This window comes from Geotrypetes seraphini, chromosome 11 (genome assembly GCF_902459505.1).
Source record: "Geotrypetes seraphini chromosome 11, aGeoSer1.1, whole genome shotgun sequence".
Classification (NCBI taxonomy): domain Eukaryota; kingdom Metazoa; phylum Chordata; class Amphibia; order Gymnophiona; family Dermophiidae; genus Geotrypetes; species Geotrypetes seraphini.
The window spans coordinates 35,095,993-35,117,174 of NC_047094.1; the positions used below are offsets into that span (position 1 = coordinate 35,095,993).

A 21,182-nucleotide genomic window follows, 5' to 3' on the forward strand; every position below is an offset into this window, starting at 1 on the left:
CCGAAGGCTCACAATCTAACTAAAGTACCTGGAAATTAATAAAGAAGAGAAAATAAAGATGGTTGAAAAAAGAAAAATTCCGTATGTAACAAAATAAGGACATTAAAACACATCTTTGAGGACTAGGATGATACCAAATGCTTTCTGGAGGAGAAACTGTTGGAGCAGAGTAATATAATAGCTTCAGCAGCCAGAAAGGGATAGAAAGCAAAACAGAAATAAAATAATGCCTCTGTATAACATGACTACACCTTGAGTACTATAGGTAGTTTTATTCGCTGCACCTCAATAAAAGATATAAACTACAGATGATGAAAAAGAAATGGAATGGCTCTCTTTTGAACAAAAGATCAACAGGTTAGATCATTTCATCTTAGAGAATAGACAACTGAAATGGTATATGATAGATCAGGAGTTCCCAAGCCTGTCCTGGGGACCCCCAGAAATTCAGGTTTTCAGGCTATCTGCAATGAATATGCATGAAATAAATCTGCATGAACTGGAGGTAGTGCATACAAATATCTTACTACTATTAATCGTTTCTAAGATGCTACTAGAAACAAAGAAAAAAGAGGGCAGATAAAAACCCTATGGCCATCTCAGTCTGACCAACCATGCTGTGTACTATACCTTCCTCAGAGAAACAGAGAAAAATTAAGGCATATAAGAACTATATTGCATGCACATTCTTTGAGGATATCCTGAAAATCTAACTAGGAAATCTCCCCAGAGCACGTGTGGCAATCACTGCAGTAGATATTTATAAAATTGTAAGTCATATAGAATGGATCTTCTTATTAAGATGCTCTGGGTACTTACAAGTGACTTGGATTGATTGCTGTCACAAATAAGAGCTTGACTTGATGCAGCACTGGTTTGGCACTTCCTGTGTTCTGTTGTGAAAGATTCCAATTCTGGATTACTTATAATGCTATGATAATCTATTAGAATAATCATTTCTTTCTCTTTTCTTTTTTTAACGTTCTTTATTCATTTTCAAATTGAAAAGCAAGTGCACAAAATAATATACTATACAAGTTATTTCACAATAGCACATTAATCTCTACCACATAATATTCTAGAAATATAATAACCCCCCCAATCACCCACCTTTTATCACATTTTCAGTAAGAATAAACACACATATTATAAAATGGAAATTATAAAAACTTCATTAAAATTTGGGAACCATTAACGTCCTTTTGTCATGATTGATGCCATTTTCCTAATATTTCTATATTTAATATGTAAGATAAGGGTGGGGTGGGGGGAGGGTTTCTATTATATGAAAAATAAAAATTATTAAAAGGATTTCAGGATGGGAGAGGGAGAGTTATATTTACAACTATAAGTTATAATGATAAGATGTACAAGTGGTTAAATCTATGTTATTGTGTTGCAATTTTTGTACACTTGATGAAAGTTTTAAAATGAATAAAGAATTATATAAAAAAAAAAAACCCCACACATATTATATAGCATATTTTAACATATTATGTATAAATTATTCCCAACTCCCTCCCCCCCTTTAGTGTGCTAACAAGAAAAAAAAACCCAAAAAGAAAAGGAAAAGAGAAGAATCGATGACTATTCACCACAATATGTTGCCAATGGCCCCCATATTTTTATAAAGTTAGTATATGTCCCTCTTTGTACTGCTATTGCTCGTTCCATTTTAAATATATGGCATAATGAATTCCACCAAAATGTATAACTAAGGTTTCTGTGATTTTTCCAATTATTGGTTATATGTTGGATGGCAACCCCTGTCATAACTAATAAAAGCTTGTTGTTATATGATGATATTTGACTCTTTTTCCTCATCATCATGCCAAATAACACTGTATCGTAAGAAAGTGCAACATGATTTTCCAATAATAAGTTCACTTGAGACCAGATTGAATTCCAAAATATCTTAATATAGGGACAATAATAAAGTAGATGATCTAATGTCCCAGGTTCCAGATTACAGTGCCAGTGTATAAGCTGTGATAGCGGTTTTAGTGCACGCAGAATTGCCGCACGTGCTAAACCTGCGCTCCGCGGCTAGAACTAACGTCAGCTCAATGCTGGCGTTAGCGTCTAGTGTGCGTGGCAATTCTGCACGTGCTAAAACCGCTATTGCAGCTTAGTAAAAGGAGCTTTTACATCTAAGTCAAAAAGAAGTCATGAAAAATGCGTTTTTCAGTGTGGTTTTTTTTTTTCTCTCCTGTTTGGAAGCGGGTATAATTGTTCTTCTTTGCTGAGGATTATTACATCAGCATGTCTCCAATGGTGGTCAGTTAACTGCCTAATATTCAGCACTATTTAACCAGACACAAACAGCTCCTGGCCAGTTAAATAGTGCTAAGTACTAATAATCAGTGTGAGATGGCTGTTAAATATTAGCACTTAGAAGCTAGCCTGGTCACCAATTATATCGTGCGACACAGCCAGTTAATGCCAATATTCACTGGCTTAGCGACCAAATAGATCTACATAAATAGCAGATCTATTACTTAGCCAGTCACCAATGAATATCGGCATTAACTGGCTATGTCAAAAACCTGGAAATTCAATGCCAGTCACTGGATACAGCCAGACATTGAATTTCCAGATTTGCCATCAACCGTGGGAGTATCAGCCTCCTTATATTTTAACAGCATTCAGTCTAAATCTAAAAGCTGAGAAGAAACTATTCTTAGCTTAGAGCTCAAAACCCCACTTTTGTCACTACCCATGATCTTAAGCAAAAGCTAAGCAGCATGGAGTTACTGCAACTTGGCAACAGTAACTTCAGAATTTATTAGCTGCAAAATGCAGACAAAGGGGAACATTCTCAGGATGCTGAAGAAACCACTCCTGGTGAGTGCAAGCACCAAAACTAGGTTTACCTGGCCTGGGGGACCCAGATGATACAATTCAAGTCTGCACCATTGTACATACCTCTCATACAAAGAAATTATCAGCTTCCAAAGTTTCTGTTGCATGTTTTCTTGGTTAGCTATCATAAGCAAAATAAAAAAGTTATTCTGAAGTCATCTGCCTGGCTACTTATCCCTGTAATGATCAGCTGACCTTGAATTCCTTGTCATGTGTCTTGAAATCATGAGTTCTTAGTACTTCCTGGTTTATGGCTGATGTTTTTCTTCCTTCCAAAGTTACTCCTTTCAGCTGACTGGCACTGTTGAGGCTTTATTCCCCTTTGATGTGAGGAACTGCAGCTGAAACGGAAAACAATCTTCAGCCTTACCACACCTTTCTTTGCTCTCTGAGAAAAAATGCTTAGCATGTGATGTTTGATAACATCTTATTTATACTCACAACTACCGTAATTATCATTAAAGAGAAGCACAGCAAGTCTCATTCTTGGCTGTTTCTAACTTTCAAACTGTGCTGTCCTGAAGTTGGTTTGTGCATTGGGGGTGGGGGCGGGGGGTGCTGTAACCATTTCCTTTGCATTTAAAAAGCATACTGACCAGATCCCAGTCCAGGGAACAGAATGAGTTAGGTTTTATCCCATTGCATATTCATGAACATATCTTTTAGTTCCTCTCCCCCCATTAACAACATTGGTATCAATAGGACACTGAATGACAAATTCTCAGAATGTGCCAAGGAAGACAAAGAGGACTTACCTATTAATATATTTTAATTGAATCCTACCATACCAGTCTAGATGAGTGGGTTATGTCCCCCAACCAGCAGATGGAACCAGAGAAAAATAGCTCAGAGATGACTTTACTTCCTATACCAAAACTAAGACTACTGTTTGGCATTTCTTAATATTTCCTATATATGCCTAAAGTCAAAACTGGTGTAGAACTAAAGAAAGGAATTATCTGACTGGAGACTGCACATTCAAAAAGATATAAACAGAATGGAATTAGTGGTGTACCTTATAAGGCATATGGGGACAGACTCAAAGATCTTAATCTCTATAATTCAGAGAAAAGGTAAGAGAGGAAAGATATGCTAGAGACGTTTAAATACCTATGTGGTATAAATAGCAATAAGGAGAGTCTCTTTCAATTGAAAGGAAACTCCAGAGTGAGAGGGCATGGGATGAAGTAAAGAGGTGACAGGCTCAGGAATAAAATATATATATATTTTTTTACAGAAAGGGTAATAGATGCATGGAATAGTCTCCCAGTAGAGAAGATGGAGATGGAGACAAAGACTGTGGGCTCCTTTTACAAAGGTACGTTAGGGCCTTAACCCGCAGAATAGTGCGCGCTAAAATGCCCCGCACGCTAGCCGCTACCACCTCCTCTTGAGCAGCTAATCCAGTGCGTGCACTAAAAACGCTAGCACACCTTTGTAAAAGGAGCCCTATGTCTGAATTCAAGAATGCGAGGGTCAGGCATGTGAGATCTTAGGGAGAGGAGGAGATAGTGGACACTGAATGGTCCATTTGGCCTTTATTTGCCTTAATTTTTCTATGTTTCTTAATTGGCTCCTTCAGAAAATGAATTGAGGCATATCTGGGCTCTCAGCAAGAATGTGTACAGGAGACTGAATGTCAAGTCTTAGTTCTACCAGGATATCCAGCACCAGGATATCCAGCACCCTGGCTCCTTCTTTTCTTTCTTTGGTTGAAGAACTTGCTTGTCTTGGAGTTTCATTAAGCCAATACAAGGTTCATGCACAAAGATGCAGAGAAGACCAGTTCAAGCCAAATGTAACTCTAATGGCAACCACATAAAAACATTCACATAACTCAACATAACCTGTGTTTCGGCTGGAAAGCTTGCCTCAGGAGTCCTAGGATATGTAACAGAGAGGACACGAAGCAATATACAAATAAAGTATCAGTGTTATTTAAAAAGAATTGTTAAAAAATAAAATAAAATGTAGCATACCAATAAAAATATAATCATAAAAAATGTCTAAATTGAAAATAAAAATAGATGATAAAATCTTAATAAAAAACATAAATGACTCACCAGACCATTCCTGGTAGAGTGTGAATGACTCACCAGACCATGTGTAATATAAAATATTCTACAAAAGAGCTATCTAGAAAAGTAACAGTGAAAAACTGAAATATTTCTCTACTAATGCAAAACTTATAAACAATATATTATATAAGAGTGACAATGATGTAAAAACTAGAGACGGGATGTAGGAGTAGAAAGGACCCTTGGAAACAGCGATCACAATATGATCCGCTTCAACCTGGAAATAGGGGCGAAACGTCGGCCCAGAATGACAGCCATGGTGCTAAACTTCCGAAAAGGGAATTACGAAGGGATGAGACACAATGTAGGAGAACGAGAGGGCACTCTCTAAAGTTAAAAGGGGATTAATTCCGTACGAACGTAAGGAAGTTCTTCTTCACCCAGAGAGTGATAGAAAACTGGAACGCTCTTCCTGAGGCTGTTATAAGGGAAAACACCCTCCAGGGATTCAAGACAAAGTTAGACAAGTTCCTACTGAACCAGAACGTACGCAGGTAGGGCTAGTCTCAGTTAGGGCGCTGGTCTTTGACCTAGGGCTGCCGCGTGAGTGGACTGCTGGGCACGATGGACCACTGGTCTGACCCAATAGTGGCAATTCTTATGTTCTTATGGTGGGGAAGAAGATTAAGAAGAGGATGAACACTGTAAAGATGCTGGAGCAAGCTTGGTCTCTTTTTAAGGATACAGTCACCGAGGTGCAAAATATATATATACTGCGTATCAACAAGGATCAAAGAGGAAAAAGAATAAAGAACCAGTGTGGCTCACTGTAGAGGTTAAGGAAGCGATCAGAGACAAAAAAAAACCTTGTTTAAGGAATGGAAAAGATCAAAAACGGACGAAAACTGGAATAAGCACAAACAACATCAACGCAGGTGCCATAAGGCGGTAAAAGGGGCCAAAAGAGACTACGAGGAAAAAATAGCCAAGGAGGCGAAAAACTTAAAGCCATTCTTTTGATATATTAAAGGGAAACGACCCGCGAAGGAAGCAGTAGGACTGTTGGATGACCAAGGAATAAAGGGAGCGCTAAAGGAGGACAAAGCAATCACCAATAGACTGAACACATTTTTTGCATCTGTATTTACTTTATATTTAAGAATCGAAAAAAACTTACAAAAATTTAAAAGCAGCCTAAAGTGCTTTCTTTTTAAAGATGCCTTTAGCTGACTACATGATTCTTAATAATGTTGAATGGCTACATTCACCTCCGGGGAAAGTGTCCATAATTTGCTTCTTTTTGTTTCTCATTCTTATCTTCCCATCTCCCTTTTGTATTTACCTTATTTGTTTTCTTTTCTTTCTATAATGATTGTACTTCTCCCCCCCCTCCCTATTTGTTCCTAGGGGCTCTACAGTTCCACTACCCAGTATGTACTTGTTATTGGTCACGTACGTTTTACTTGTCTAATCACTAGAAGATTTGTTATCATGGCCAAATATGTTCAGTTTGTCAAATATTTATTTGTTTATATGTTATTTTTTAAATATTTTGTAAATCGCTTTGCATTTTGAACAAGCGTTTAATCAAAAACCGGAATAAACTTGAAACTTGAAGAGGATTTACACAGCATACCGGAATCCATCAGGCTATATGCTGGAAGTGAAAATGGGAAACTGACAGGGTTAATGCTCAGTCTAGAAGAAGTATGCAGGCAGATTGATAGGCTTAAGAGCGATAAATCCCTGGAACCAGATGGCATCTATCCGAGGGTTATCAAGGAACTGAAAGGGACCATAGATGAACTTCTTCAACTAATAGCCAAAACAGGAAAGATCAAAACAAGAAAGATTCCAGAGAACTGGAAGGTGGCGAATGTTACACCGATCTTCAAAAAAGGTTTGAGGGGAGACCCGGGAAACTACAGACCGATGAATCTGACCTCGGTACCGGAAAAGATGGTAGAGGCGCTGATAAAGGACCGCATCATTGATCACCTTGACGGACACAGTCCGATAAGGACCAGCCATCACGGTTTCTGCAAAAGCAGATCTTGTTTGACAAACTTGCTGCACTTCTTCAAGGGAGTGCAGATAGACAGATAGACAAGGCAGGCAGATAGACAGGCAGATAGACAAGGGCGACCCAGTCGACATTGTATATCTAGACTTTCAGAAGGTATTCGACAAGGTTCCGCATGAATGACTACTTTGGAAAATTGCAAGCCATGGAATCGAGGGTAAAATACTTACTTGGATCAAAAACTGGCTGGAGCATAGGAAACAGAGAGTGGGGGTAAATGGACAATACAGTACTTGGACTAGAAGAGCGTCACCAGTGGGGTGCCGCAGGGCTCGGTGCTTGGACCCTGTTATGCCTATGGCCAGGGCATGGCGTATGTACTTGTATGAATCTTCATATGTTTCAACTCTGTTTTTTAACTTTGCTTCAACTTTGTTACCAAGAGCATACTATGGGTGCTGTTTCATTTCTGTCTTCAACCTTGTTTACCGATCCTGAAAACCATCTGTGTGTGAGCAGACTTACAAAACAACTTACTTCAGCATCTTGGTGTGTGTACTGTGATAAGGGAAAGAGTTCGAACAGCGGTTAACCTGCAGAGACAGCAGTGTGTGGGACAGGACAAAGGTAATGTGAAAAAAGTATATACGAAGCAACCCTGGGACTTTTTCCTTTAGAATCCATCGTTGCAACCAAGGGGAGCCCATGGACTGTGCCAATCTATCAATCGAAAGGATTCCCGATTGTGAAGGGAGGCTATGACAGACCTGATGTTTTTATATATATATATATATAAAAGCATCTCTGATGCTTTCTTTGAGTGTTACTGAGCACCCTTGTTAAACAGATACATGGCATTAAAGACTCGTGTTCTTCAACATCTTTATAAATGATCTGGACATAGGTACGACAAGCGAGGTGATTAAATTTGCAGACGATACGAAGTTATTCAGAGTAGTGAAGACACAGGGGGATTACGAAGATCTGCAACATGACATAATCAGGCTCGAGGAATGGACCTCGACATGGCAGATGAGGTTCAATGTGGATAAGTGTAAAGTGATGCATGTCGGTAACAAAAATCTCATGCACGAGTACAAGATGTCCGGGGCGGTACTTGGAGAGACCTCCCAAGAAAGGGACTTGGGAGTTCTGATCGACAAGTCAATGAAGCCATTCACATAGTGTGCGGCGGCGAATAGGGCAAACAGAATGCTAGGAATGATAAAGAACAGATTGGAGAAGGTTATCATGCTGCTGTACCATGGTATGCCCTCACCTGGATTCCGCTGGCTGCAAGGTATATCAGGGCTCTATGCTTTCATCTAGGATTGTGGCTCATCGGCTTCAAATCCTACATTTTCAACATTCAATCCTTCAACAACTTGACACTGCTTCTCTTGAGGCAATTCCAAATCTTCATGTAGCACTTCAGGAGTTTACTTACAACATAATTAAAACCAACTATGATGCCTATGATGACTAGAACTGCAGCAGTGGTTAAAGCTGCCCGACGCACAGCATGTTTTTTTTTTTCTTTTTATATTATATTTTAGGTCTCTGGAGAATTGTCTTAAAATTTACATGCGACCTTTTTATGGTCCATTTGTTGGATTTTTTTTTTTTTACCTTGTTGCTCAATTACAGGGGCAGCTGGATCACATCTGAAGCTCCAAGTAACTGATACTAATTCAGCCACCACATGATATATCTTAAGGACACTTACAAAACTGTAAATTATCAAAAGCTTACTACTAGAAAAAGAAACATAGTATCAGAGACAAAACATAAGATTGCTAATAGTATCAAGGGGAAGATACTACAGTAGTTGAATAATTAGAGAGATAAACCTTATAGTGAAGGCTGCAGAGGGCTGAAAACACAGGGAACTGGGCTCAGTTCCTACTGCAGTTCCCTGTGCACCTGGGAAAGTCGCTTTACCCTCCATTGTCCCAGGTACAAAACTTTAATTGTGAGTCCATTAGGGACAACAAGTGCCTGGATGCACTAAATAAACCACTTTGATTGTACAACAGAAAGGCAGTATATAAATACATCTAATAATAATAAAAAGTTACAACAGTACAAGAAATACAGTAGAAAGATACAGCAAAATAGGTCTAAGTGCCTTGTACACCACTAACGTGATTAAAAATTTCCAAGAGCACTTTGGATAAGTTGGTTGTACAATTACAACCAATGAACCTCCAGCAGAACGCTCTCTCTGGCATAATGTATCAGGCCACGCACTTCAGCTAATTTGAGAGACTGAGAGATCGTTATACATAACATACCCTGGGCCAGATTTGGGGTTCAATGCCCGTAAAGGTATACGGAAAACAAACCTATTTGGGGGTCGCTACCCCGGGTGAATTTTCATTCTACAGCAGCCTCCCACCTTTTGTGTACTTCTCCCATGCAGTTTTGCTGTCCTGTGTGAAAACAGAGCTCAGAAAGTGAAATGCAACAACGTTACTTGGATACTTCTCCAGGCAGTCCTTACAGAGGAGGAAACGAAGGCAACTACGTCGCTACCTCCCGCCCATCACGTCACTTCCTATTCCGACACACACACAATAGGTTGCACAGCTGAAAGGGCTCTTGTTTCTTTCTCCCTTCTGCTTCTGTTTCATTCTCAAAGGGACGGGTCCAAAACTCTCAGCCCATCTTCTTATGATGTCGTTGTAGCTGATGCATTGCAAGCGATACTAAAGTTACTACTACAGCTCTAAACTACATCACAGCGTCCTCGACTCCGTCCCCACGATTAAAGTGCAGTAAAAACAGAAAATCAAAACATGATCAGATAATAAACCGCTGGAAACGTTACCTGAACAAAGGAGAAGCAAGGCTTGGAACGGGATTTAAAAAGAGGAAAGTAACAAAGAAGACAACAATCGTGCCACGCTACTGCTAGGTTTTTTTGAGACTCCAAATCGACGTGTTCTTCGCGAATAATCTACCTCAACTATGCTTGTTGCTATTATCTATAAAATTTCTAATAAGCATTTAAAAAGAAGAAGAAAAAAATAATAATAATCTACCTCGAAATCATACTGTAATATCTGTCCGTACTACGCCGTTGCAGTAACTGGTTCTTATAGCTTTTTCATTAACAACCAACCAAAACTTGAATCTGCTTCAACGCAAAGGAATTAAAGTTGGCAAAAGTAACAATATCACGAAGTTTTTAAAAACTCTTTTTAAAGCTTTTAATATAGTTAGTCGGAACCAAAAATGTTGTACAAATGAAAATGTACCATGCTAAATTACAGTAGGAAGAATGCCAAGGGGCAATCTGATGCAACGAACACTTCCAGCCTTGCCTACATTTTCTTTTTTGTTTACATTTGATTAAAAATCTATATTTATATGTAATTAGTATTATTATGTTTTCATGAATCATAAAGAAAGGGCATACAATAATCAGGTAAATGTAAAACCTGACTTACTTTTCCGCCCCCATGCAGTTTACACATCTGGGGGCCTTATTCTATTTTCCCGCATAGCGCCAGAATTAGAAAAGATCGTTCCTGAATGAGAGAGATCGCGCGGTGCTGGTTCAGTTCTGCAGGTCAAAGGGCACCATGACAGTTCGGTGTTAGGCTTCACAGTTCGTCGGACCTCCGGCCTGCGGGAGGCGCTGTGACAGGTTGGAAGGGGTAACGGGAGGCGGTCCGGTCCGGCGCGCATGCGCCAGATAGGAAGCGAGCGCCCGTAAGTCCAGCGCTCCGCCGCTCTTCCAGGTACCTCATGACATTTTCGCTCCCGTCTTAGCTTTTGTTTGTACTTGCTCTTCTCCTTTCTTTTTCGGTATCTGCTACGGACCTAACTGTGCCGGAAGCGAGTTTGGTCCCGGTCTCCCTGGTTTCCTTGTATGGGGGAAGCGGGCCGGGGTCGCGGCCGACATCCCTTTTCTCTGTGTCCGTAGGAGGGAGAGCTGCCAAGGCCTCGGCTCTGGATTATGATAGGTTCGGTTTTTTTCTAAGTCAGGAGCGAGGCTGATTTGTTATGTATTGTGTTTACTCCCCCCCCCCTTTGGGAGGAAACGGGATAATAACGAGTTGTTTTGTGACAGTCCATTGAATATTTCGCTGTCCAGCTGTCACGTCCTGAGCTGTAGAGTTGGAATAGTTCGCTTGTGTCTTCCAGTGGTTTGCAAAGAATGTTGCAGTTGTCCAGCTTCAGGCTCTTTTTTTTTTTTTTTCTCCTAAGAAAGCTGGTTGTGATTTTGTTACGCTCGGTACCTATATTCGCTTTAAATGTGAAGAGCCAGGGAATATTGGAACAGTTCGAAACAGTAATATTGTGACTCAATGTAACTATTAATAGTTGGCTTTATATTTGAAAACCCAACAAGTTTATCATTTCGGTTGCATGGCAGCTTCCGGAAGAGAACCATATTATCTCTTTACACGCTTGCTTATACAGTATTCTGTTTAGGAAAGGTTAACCACAGGAGAAGAGAGAGAGTGGTTGCCAGAAGTCACACAGAGTTCTTATAGTACCCGCCAATTTCTGTAGGCTTGCCTTTTAGTTTTATCTGTTGTGTTATTGCAGACTCTTCTTGATGTTTGATTCTCATTTCACCTTGCCACTAAATTCACTTGTGTTTGTAAAGCATGCCTGAATTCTGTTACTGCTTTGCTCTGTACAACCTCTGCTAGAAGTTTGTATTAGTTGTCCTAATATAAGTGTATAGGAGTTGTGCCACACTTTATATATTATTTAAGATTTATACCTAATTTTACTGTTGTCTGATTTCAAAATTAATCTAATAACATGGCATGCCAAAAGCTATCAAGCTGTCATTGGGCTTTTCTTTGAAAAATTGTTAAAAATATTGAAAGAGTAATAATCTTGCCTGATTAATAGTGGACTAGATCTGTCATACTTGTGTTCATGTTAGAAACAGTTTTAAGGTAGCACTTTTTTTTAGAGTCATGTGTGGACATTTATAGGTTTTGACTATACTATCCTAATTTCTATTGTATGAGAGGAAAATACTTTTTGGGATTGATAAACTTTGTGAATAAAATAAAATCCCCTACTAGTGTTTGGAAATATTAGTTTGTTTGTTTTTCTGAATCCATTATGTTTAATTGCATGAGGGGGTGAGATTTTGGACCCCTTTTACAAAGCTGTAGTAGTGATTCTCCTGTGGCAGATGCACTGAAGCCCGTAAGATTTGGGCTTTGGTGCATTTGCTGTGGGGGAATTGCTAGTGCAGTTTTGTGAAAGGAACTCTTTATGTATTTAATCCATTTCCCCCCCTCCTCTTCATCAGTGTTTTTATGTCATAATTGTCTTTAATGTCCTGTTTGTTGGAAATTTTTTATTTTTTCTATTTTTAATTTTGTAAATCGCATTGGATTTGGATACTGCGATTATATCAAATATTTTAAATAAACTTGAAACTTTTTAAATGTTTGGAACTTTTGCACTTTAAAGGTATAATAGTATAAAGGGGCACCTGTTTGATAAGAAGGGCTGTGGAGTCGGTACACAAAATCTTCCAATTTCTTTATTTATGGTATCTCCACTTCGACTCTGACTCCTTTACATATCTATATAGCAGGTCAATGGGATGGAGACAAAGCTTGGAGGGACGTGGCGGGGATGGGAATAAACTTTGTACCTATGTCATTCTAGCACAGTTTTTAGTGCCAGCCGCACTAAAAGAATTCCTATGAGCGTTGGAGTTGTTACTGCCACTGCTGATGTTAAAAACTGAGCTACAGTTTTGTAAAAATGGGGGGGGGGGGGATAATATAAATATTTGATTAAAAAATGTAATATATTTATAACTTAATATCAAAATATATTCTAAAAGTAAAACATATCCTGAAACAAATGGATTAATCAAATTATTATCTGTGAAATAAGAAATTTTAAGTATTATGATATTTACATGACATACAATTTAACTCTGTTAGGATTTGGAGTTGGCACATTTTTACCTACCCCACAGCTCAAAAATTGCTTCCGACTCCACAGCCCGGGTGAGAAGTCCAAAATGTGCTTGTTTTAGTCTTGCGCTTGTTTAAAGTCTATAGCAATCAAAAAAAGACAATGAATGATGCCAGTCCAAAATGAAAACGTCAATAATTACAACTGAAATAGCAACTCAACATATCATATATAAATGAAAGAAGACCTTTATAAAGGAAGTATAAAGCAAAGTATTTCTAGCCACAAAGACTCATTTATTATCTAATCCTTGGTTAAGTGGAATTTTTTTTTTAAATGTGCAAATTTCTTATATTTCTAGATGTTTCAGAATTCAAATTTATTTACCTGGGAATTTAAGTTTGTATACTGTAATTCGCTGATTGTACAGCTCTCTTCACTGTGAACCGCCTAGAAGTCGCAAGATTATGGTGGTATAGAAAAAATAAAGTTATTATTATTATTAAGAGGATAATGGTTGACCTGTGATAGCAAATAAGTTTTTCATATTTTTGTTCCTTTTATGGCTTTTGAATTTTGACACAATTGTAAATATGAGATTTGCACATTGTTTTCTGAATTTAAGTTGCTGCTTTAATTGTTTTTTTTTTAAACTTTATAAAAGTAAAATAGGCATCTGTCTTCATAAACAGGCTTGTACAATAACCTTCAACAGCACACATGTACTAATGCACAAGCTTATGCCTGTTCTGAAAAAAGTATAAATGTGCGTACTTATATATTATATACAATAGGCACACCTATGACAAATCTGCCCAAACTGTGCCATTCAGAATGCTAAATCATCTTTGACAGTGCAATTTTATAAGAACCATTTTCTGTGTACGGTATAAAACATTCTTTACATGCAGAAAATGCTTTATAAAGTTACCCCTGTGCACATCAATTAAAACTTATTTTACATGGTAATTTAGCAGAAATCCATATTAATTTGGTCATTTGGATTGGCATAGGGCACTCTATCCACTATAGCACTACTGCATTATAGCATGCTAGACATAAGTTTAATTTCAAACTTGATTAACCACTGTTGCTACTAGTCTTTGTGTGATAAAAATTAGTAAAACACGCTATCAAAAAATAGTTCAATTGTAAATCATTTTCTTAACACCGTAACTTCCCATTCTTCAGTCTTGTACTCTTTCAGTCAAATAGTCAAGTTTTCAGTCTTTTTCTAAAAGTCTTCTACAGACCCTCACTCCAAATATCTAGAGACACCTACTTCTACCACTTAGGATTAAAAAAATGGAATTGCTGTTCTTGTATCCTTTCAAGCTGATCAACTTCTGGTGATTGAACTTGCAGTAGAGGTCACAATGGAACATAAGATAGCAAGCTGCTCAAAAACTGTGCACTTAAAATTTTAAAGACAATACATAGAACCTTGAATTCTATTTGCTTTGCCAGTGATGATTAATGAAGACTTAATAAAATTGCTGTTGTGTTGTCTCAGATTCCCTTTCCTGGGTCTATTCTAGTCATCACATTCTGAATGAACTGATGATGCACTCTGATACAGAATACCACTGTCTGTCCGGTTTAACCATAACCAAAGAATGTACCAACATATTCAAATTGAACTGGTTCAGATAGAAATGTAATTGCCTCAACATTTGAAGGCCATAGAAAGCAGAATGGATTGTTGCCAATATTTACCTAAGGATAAGCTTGTCAATTTATAGGTCCAGATTCTGTATGACTTGTTTAGGCATCAGCAACAAAACCAAAAAAGACAGAGGGTCCAACTTCGTCTGCAGTGAAAAACCAACCAGAAGCAAACAAACCAAAACTGCAGGCTTGTACATGATGCAGGCAAATTTTATTGTGACAAATAAATCGTATCTAAAAACCTTTTACCAAGCGAGGGACCCAACACGGTCCGTGTTTCGGATAACCTTCATCAGGGGTCTGTGGTAAAAAAGAAAAGAGAAAAAATGTCACAAAAAAAACTGGAAAGATAACGTAGGTATCATGCCAAAGGGCCACAAACTACTGTGAAAAGTCACCAATATAAAAAGTCGCCACTATTTTGCGGCCCATGGTCTGTACTAGTGCTACCTACTCTTTGCAGCATCCTCCAGCTTCCCCCCTGGCCTCCCGCCCTTACCTTCAGATAATTACCGCAGCCTGCAGAAAGGATCGCCAGTACTGTAGTGATCCTTGCAGGCTGCCGTTGTCCTCAGCAACACATTCCCTTTGCCATAATCCTGCTCCTGACGTCAGAGGAGGGGCGGGACCACGGCAGAGGGAACCTGCTGAGTAGGCCGATGGCAGCCTGCAAGGAACACTACAGCACCGGCAATCCTCTCTGCAGGTTGCGGTAATTAGCTGAAACTAAGACCAGGAGGCCAGGGGGGAAGCTGGAGGACGCTGCAAAGAAGGGGGGGGGAACATGCAGGCCTTCGGTGGGGGGGGGGGAAGATTTATAAACTATAAAGAGTTTTACCTCATGCAAAATTGTCATTTCTTTAATAAGACATTATCTATTTTTTTCTGTGGCCCTCCAAGTACCTACAAATCCAGAATATGGCCCTGCAAAGGGTTTGAGTTTGAGACCACTGGCCTAGCCCTATTCTAAACTTTCATGTGTATGTTTATTGAAATTTTGCACAATAAACAAAAATACTCCTGCTGCTTAAGAGCTATAGTTATTTTTGTGTGAACTCCATAAAAATGCCCTTTTTACACAGCACCTGATAGGGCCCATTGGACCAGAGTTAAGGTTATACTTCTCTCCCTCATGCCTCCCCCCCCCCACTCTGGCAGTCTCATGCTCTGATAAACTAGTGATCTAACTCCTGCTGAGCCCTGACTTGGACTAGAAATACTAAAATCTAGTTCTCCTCTTAAACAATCTGGAGTTGCAGGGATCTCCCATTCTCCCAATGCTCCATCTCACCAACTGGGTGTGGGGAGGTCAGTAGCAGGTGCTAGTGGGGATTCCTTTTCCTTGACATACCTGCTCTGTTTGGTGAGATGAGGGAGAGAGGGGTTCCCTGTAGAGAGTTGCATGGGGACAAATCCCGCCCGAATCCCCTCCGTCTCTGCTCGTTCTCGCGAGGAATCTACTCCGTCCCCCCATAAGAGTTACCTGTCTACATAAAAAGCAGCAATTACTTGTTCTGATTTTTATATTTTATGTATGTAACTTTTTGTAAACCGTTTTGGGAAAAAACAGTATAGAAATTTTAAAAATAAATAAATACTTCTGACAGTTTATATTTTTTTAAAAGTCTTAATTTATTTAAACTGACAATAAAATACAATATAAACAAATAACAGTGAACAGAAATAAGAGATGCATACATCACCGTAAAAAATTAGAATAGACGTTAGGTTATGTGACTATAGAGTCGACCATTTCTTGTTAAAAGAAATAAGAGTTGGATCTTTTTGACAATATAAAACTCATATCTGTACAGCAAACAAATCTGGTTCCACCATCTGGCATAGGTAATTTGTGAGAGGTCCTTCCAAGATCAACAAATGGTTTTAATGTAGCAATGAGTAAAGAATCAAACAATACAGCATCAAAATCATTTAAAGCAGAATTGAGAGAGGCTCTTTTCAGGACAATGGTTGCATAAGAAAAATGTGCCAAAACTGAACTGGAAACCCCAAAACATATTCAGCAAGTACTACATTTTGTACTAAACAAAATTGGTAGCATAAGCATGAGAGGGCCGAGCCTTCCACTTTGAGCTTAGCTCCTCAAAATGAACATCTCCCTTGCTTTAGCTGGTGTGACATTTTGTTATTCCATTATCTTGGTCCCAGTTTCTGCTTTTGTGTATCTTCTACTAAGTCTCTTTCCAGGCGTCGAGAACCCCAGATCCATCCCCTTGGGAGTCCCAATAGACCTGGGGAGATCCCTGTGAGAGTCACACAGGATTCCTACACTCCCTGTTCCCATGCAGACCTCTAGTTCCCTGGAGCCCCATATTTTTGGGGAGGAGCAGGATCTGAGTTGAAACTCATCAGAACTAAGCAGAAGTTATAGAAGTGCTGGTGTTGGGGGACTTTCCTTTTATTTGGGTCAGTGAGCCCTTTCATTTGAAGTCACAACTGCTGCAGTAAAAGTGCTTCTTATAAATTTATACATTATTACAGATGGACCAGGAGTTCATATGCATCCTGTACTTAAACATCACAAAAGTGGGTACCGGCCTGCAAGCAGTTTTGTGGGTTAAGAACATAAGAACATAAGCAATGCCTCTGCTGGGTCAGACCTGAGGTCCATCGTGCCCAGCAGCCTGCTCACACGGCGGCCCAACAGGTCCAGGACCTGTGCAGTGATCCTCTATTTATACCCTTCTATCTAATTAGTATATGCAGCCTTTATATTGGTGGTCAGTTTCTTGTTGGTTTTGCATGTTTCTGTCTTTGAAATAGTGCTAGTGTACAGTATCTTCATTGCTCATTATTTTCAGTCTTGCTAAATAGAGTATAAGGTGATTCTATTAAATTGGCAGCTGTTACCTAAAATTGTGCATAGTTATTAATATGGGCTACCATTAAAATGTATTATTTTTTTACCTAACCTGTGTTGTTTTACCTTGGGTCCCATTTTATTCAGTGAGATCTCATTACTAATAACAGAAATTCTTAAAACCAGCTATTAAATATTTAATACAAACAAGTATTATCTGAATCAATTCAATTTTAATCTTATCTCCTACAGTTCATTTCATTACAGTACTTTTCAATTTACCAATACTTAATTTATTAATAAATATCATAATCATTTAGTCCAGTGGTTCCCAACCCTGTCCTGGAGGACCACCAGGCCAATCGGGTTTTCAGACTAGCCCTAATGAATATGCATGCGAGAGATTTGCATATAATGGAAGTGATAGGCATGCAAATCTGCTCCATGCATATTCATTAGGGATAGCCTGAAAACCCGATTGGCTTGGTGGTCCTCCAAGACAGGGTTGGGAACCACTGATTTAGTCAGTGAACCTAATCCCCATCACTCACACTCACTTCCCAACTTTCACACACATACTACAGTGATTGTGATTACTTTAATCCAAAACTGGATCTTGGTTAGTTCATGAGTTCATTAGTCCATGATCTTCTAGTCAGAGAGGCTTCAAACAGAGTTGCACAACAGTCTAGCACAGGGGTAGGGAACTCCGGTCCTCGAGAGCCGTATTCCAGTTGGGTTTTCAGGATTTCCCCAATGAATATGCATTGAAAGCTGTGCATGCAAATAGATCTCATGCATATTCATTGGGGAAATCCTGAAAACCCAACTGGAATACGGCTCTCGAGGACCAGAGTTCCCTACCCCTGGTCTAGCACATGAAAATCACAGTTTCTTAAACACAATCGGCAGGTCTCTCTGTCCTCATGATGGTCTTGTTCTTCAATTCATAAAGCATTCAGCTCAACACAAGACTGTATTTCACCACCTGGCATCTTCAGGAGCTGTGTTTGCAAGGCTCACCAACATCACAACTTCACCTATAATACAAAATAATTCACATACATTCACTTTCATTCATACTAAAACCTCACCAAAATCTTTAATACACCTTTCACCTACCAGTAAACTAAGCATGACTCGAGTGTGGACCCAGGATTCGGCACAAGCCGGGATCAGCTGACAAGCAGGAAACACACCGTCTACCAGGAAATCAAACTGCATGACCTCACTTCCTCTCCATCAACCTTATATCCTTGTTCAAACAACTCCCGTTCCATTTATAACAACTTCCAGTCCACTTCTTTGTTGAATACAACTATATTCAGCCCCCATACCTGTTACAACAGATTCCATTCCACTTCTTTGTTGAGTCCATAAGGCTCAACCGTATTCCACTCATAAATTAATCTCTGTCCCCTTCTAAGCAGTACCTCAGAAATATTACCACCACTTGGTAAAGACACTTGAATCAAAACCACAAACCGCATATCCTCTACCTTATAAGCATTTGTTTGCCAATGCGAAACAAGTGGGGTATCCTCCTTTCCCAATCTGAAATTACTAAGATATTGAGCCACCCTAAATTTGATCTTTTGTCACGTTTGCCCCAGACACCTTTTATCACACGGGCAAACTATACCATACACAACCTGCTTAGTGTCACAGTCCGCGTGTGCTCTTAAGAAAAATTCACGATCACTCCCAGGGACCACAACCCTGTTAGTTACCAAGGCAAACTGGCAATATACACACCCTGCACATTTAAAATGCCCCAGTTGTATTGCAGCCCCACTCACTGTCACTGCAGGACTAGAAAACAATTCCTTCAAATTCCTACCCCTAGTGTAGGCAAACCTGGGCAATTCCACTAGTCGGGGATGAAAGTGGAGAAACGGCCATAATTTCCGTATACTTTTCCTTAGCTCCTATGCCTGATAAGAGTGTGGTAGCACACATGTGAATGGCTGCGCACATTGCATCTGATCCTTTCGAGTCAATAACCATCGCCTGTCGGCAGACGTAGCTCGCTTACGGACTCTCTGAATGACTCTATGGGGGTATCCCCACTGAGCAAATCTTACACTCATTTCATCTGCCTGTCTGCAGAACTCTGTCCTTTCGGTACAAAGCCTTTTTAATCGCAAAAACTGCCCAACCGGAACACTGTCTCTCAACCTTTGAGAGACAGCTGTTATAATGAAGGACAGTGTTCCGGTCTGTTTCTTTTTGATAAATTGAGGTGATAAACTGCCCTGCCCTTAGTGTCAATTCTAAATCCAATAAATGGATTGTTGTTTGGGAAATGGTGGCCTGGAAAGATATATTGGGGTCACATATTTCCAAATATTCAAGAAATTGCTGTAGCCATGGTCCTGGTCCAGAGCAGCATTATGTCATCTATAAATCGTTTCCATGCACATATGCACCCAGCATAGAGGCTGACATACACAAACTACCTTTCAAATTTGTCCATGTACAGGCATGCAGTGGACGGCGCTACAGTAGCCCCCGTTGCAATGCCTTTGGTTTGTAGGAAAAATTGACCCCCAAATGAAAAATAACTATTAGTAATAACCAGTTCACCACAATTTCCCAAAAACTCCTGTAAAGGGTTAGAAAGACCCAGACTAGCTGCACTATCTCGGTATCCTTTTCATATACAAACACAATTATACAACTTAATCTGGCCTCTCTTATAGCTCTTTAAAAGAGTACATCTGTAGTAACTTCTGCATTTGTTAAACCTATTTTTTTCTTTACAGAAGCTGAGTTTCTTCAAGAGTGGATGTTCAGGGTAACATGTCCAATGTGTTTAAAGAAAGAAGTATCAGGCAGCAGGAGATTAAGAAAGGACTGCAATTTATTCAGTAAGATAATTACAATGAAAAGTTATTAAATGAAATGTTTATATTTTGTTTTCTGTATTCAGAAATTTTATGAATTTAGTTTTTGTTAAGTAGTTCAGCAAAGACTGATAAAACATGAGCCCCTTCAGGGAGCAAAGATGAGTTATAAATGGGCTTTATGCATTCTAAATTATGTTACAGGGGTACAGTATATGTGGGTGTGTTCTAAAATTAACATAAACAATGGAAACCAAATCAGTTTACGGGAATGGTTTCTAGTTAATCGAGTGAGAGACAGGATTTTCTGTAGAATAAACTTGACGCATAAGATTCTTAAGCCATTTGGCCCATAGCTCAATATGCTAATGATCAGAAAAAAATCGGTGCTCTAGGTTGAGCTTCGTTTACAGAATAGCAGAGCCCATTTCCACACTAAAAGTTGAGCAATGGTATATTTTGCCAGCTTAAACCTGGTGTAAATGTCAGTGTCTAACTCGGGGCATCTTGGCACAAAACCAGGGCTATTCTGTAAATCTACATGCAACTTTTAGGATTGCCCAGATTAATTGCAATAATTTTGTTGTTACTATCAATTAATTGGCTTGTAAGCTATTTAATTTGTGCATGGATATTTGATCCACTTAAGAAATTTGGGCGCCAAAACTCCCTCTCATCAGGAGGGTGAGCATGTGGTACGGCAGGTGGTGGTTCTCTTCCAGAGACTTGGGGCTAGATTCACAATGCAAACCGATAGTGTACCAATCGGTTTGCGACCCCTTTTCGACCAAATTTCCCTCCGGCCTGATTCATTTACCTCTCCTGCGATCCGCTTTGAATCCTTGTATGCAAATAAGGAGAAACGCATTGAAAGTAGGCAGTGACGCAATTCACAACACAATCAATCCGATCCGACTGGGCTGGCTGATCAACTGAAGAAGCGACTGCTGGGGACCAGTTGAAAATGTCTTTCCGGCTGGAAGCCTTGCTCTCTGCCCTACAATCTCTGCCTGCTCACCCCGAATGCCGCCCTG

The 21,182-nt window shown here is 39.4% G+C and overlaps 2 protein-coding genes across 13 annotated transcripts in view; one reads left to right on the forward strand and one right to left on the reverse strand.

Moving 5' to 3' along the window:
• Positions 1 to 10,489, reverse strand: part of NAGA (alpha-N-acetylgalactosaminidase) — a 46,763-nt gene extending 36,274 nt beyond the window's left edge. The window contains exons 1-3 of one of the 5 annotated variants that reach the window (XM_033963689.1): positions 10,356 to 10,489; positions 3,058 to 3,203; positions 820 to 893 (exon numbers count right to left, since the gene is read on the reverse strand). Coding sequence is in view for 1 of the 5 variants with exons in the window: in XM_033963686.1 (XP_033819577.1) it covers positions 820 to 893; positions 2,926 to 2,932 (81 nt within the window). In the remaining 4 variants the exon portion in view is untranslated. Of the gene's footprint in view, positions 1 to 819; positions 894 to 2,925; positions 3,204 to 9,248; positions 9,497 to 10,355 lie in introns of those variants that run through there. The other 4 variants (XM_033963687.1, XM_033963688.1, XM_033963690.1 and 1 more) reach the window with 4 other exon arrangements.
• ZC3H7A (zinc finger CCCH-type containing 7A) overlaps positions 9,467 to 21,182 on the forward strand; it is a 147,270-nt gene continuing 135,554 nt past the window's right edge. For 6 of the 8 annotated variants that reach the window (XR_004541114.1, XR_004541115.1, XR_004541116.1 and 3 more), the window contains exons 1-2: positions 10,662 to 10,874; positions 20,068 to 20,172. Coding sequence is in view for 4 of the 8 variants with exons in the window: in XM_033963681.1 (XP_033819572.1) it covers positions 20,105 to 20,172 (68 nt within the window). In the remaining 4 variants the exon portion in view is untranslated. The other 2 variants (XM_033963683.1, XM_033963682.1) reach the window with 2 other exon arrangements.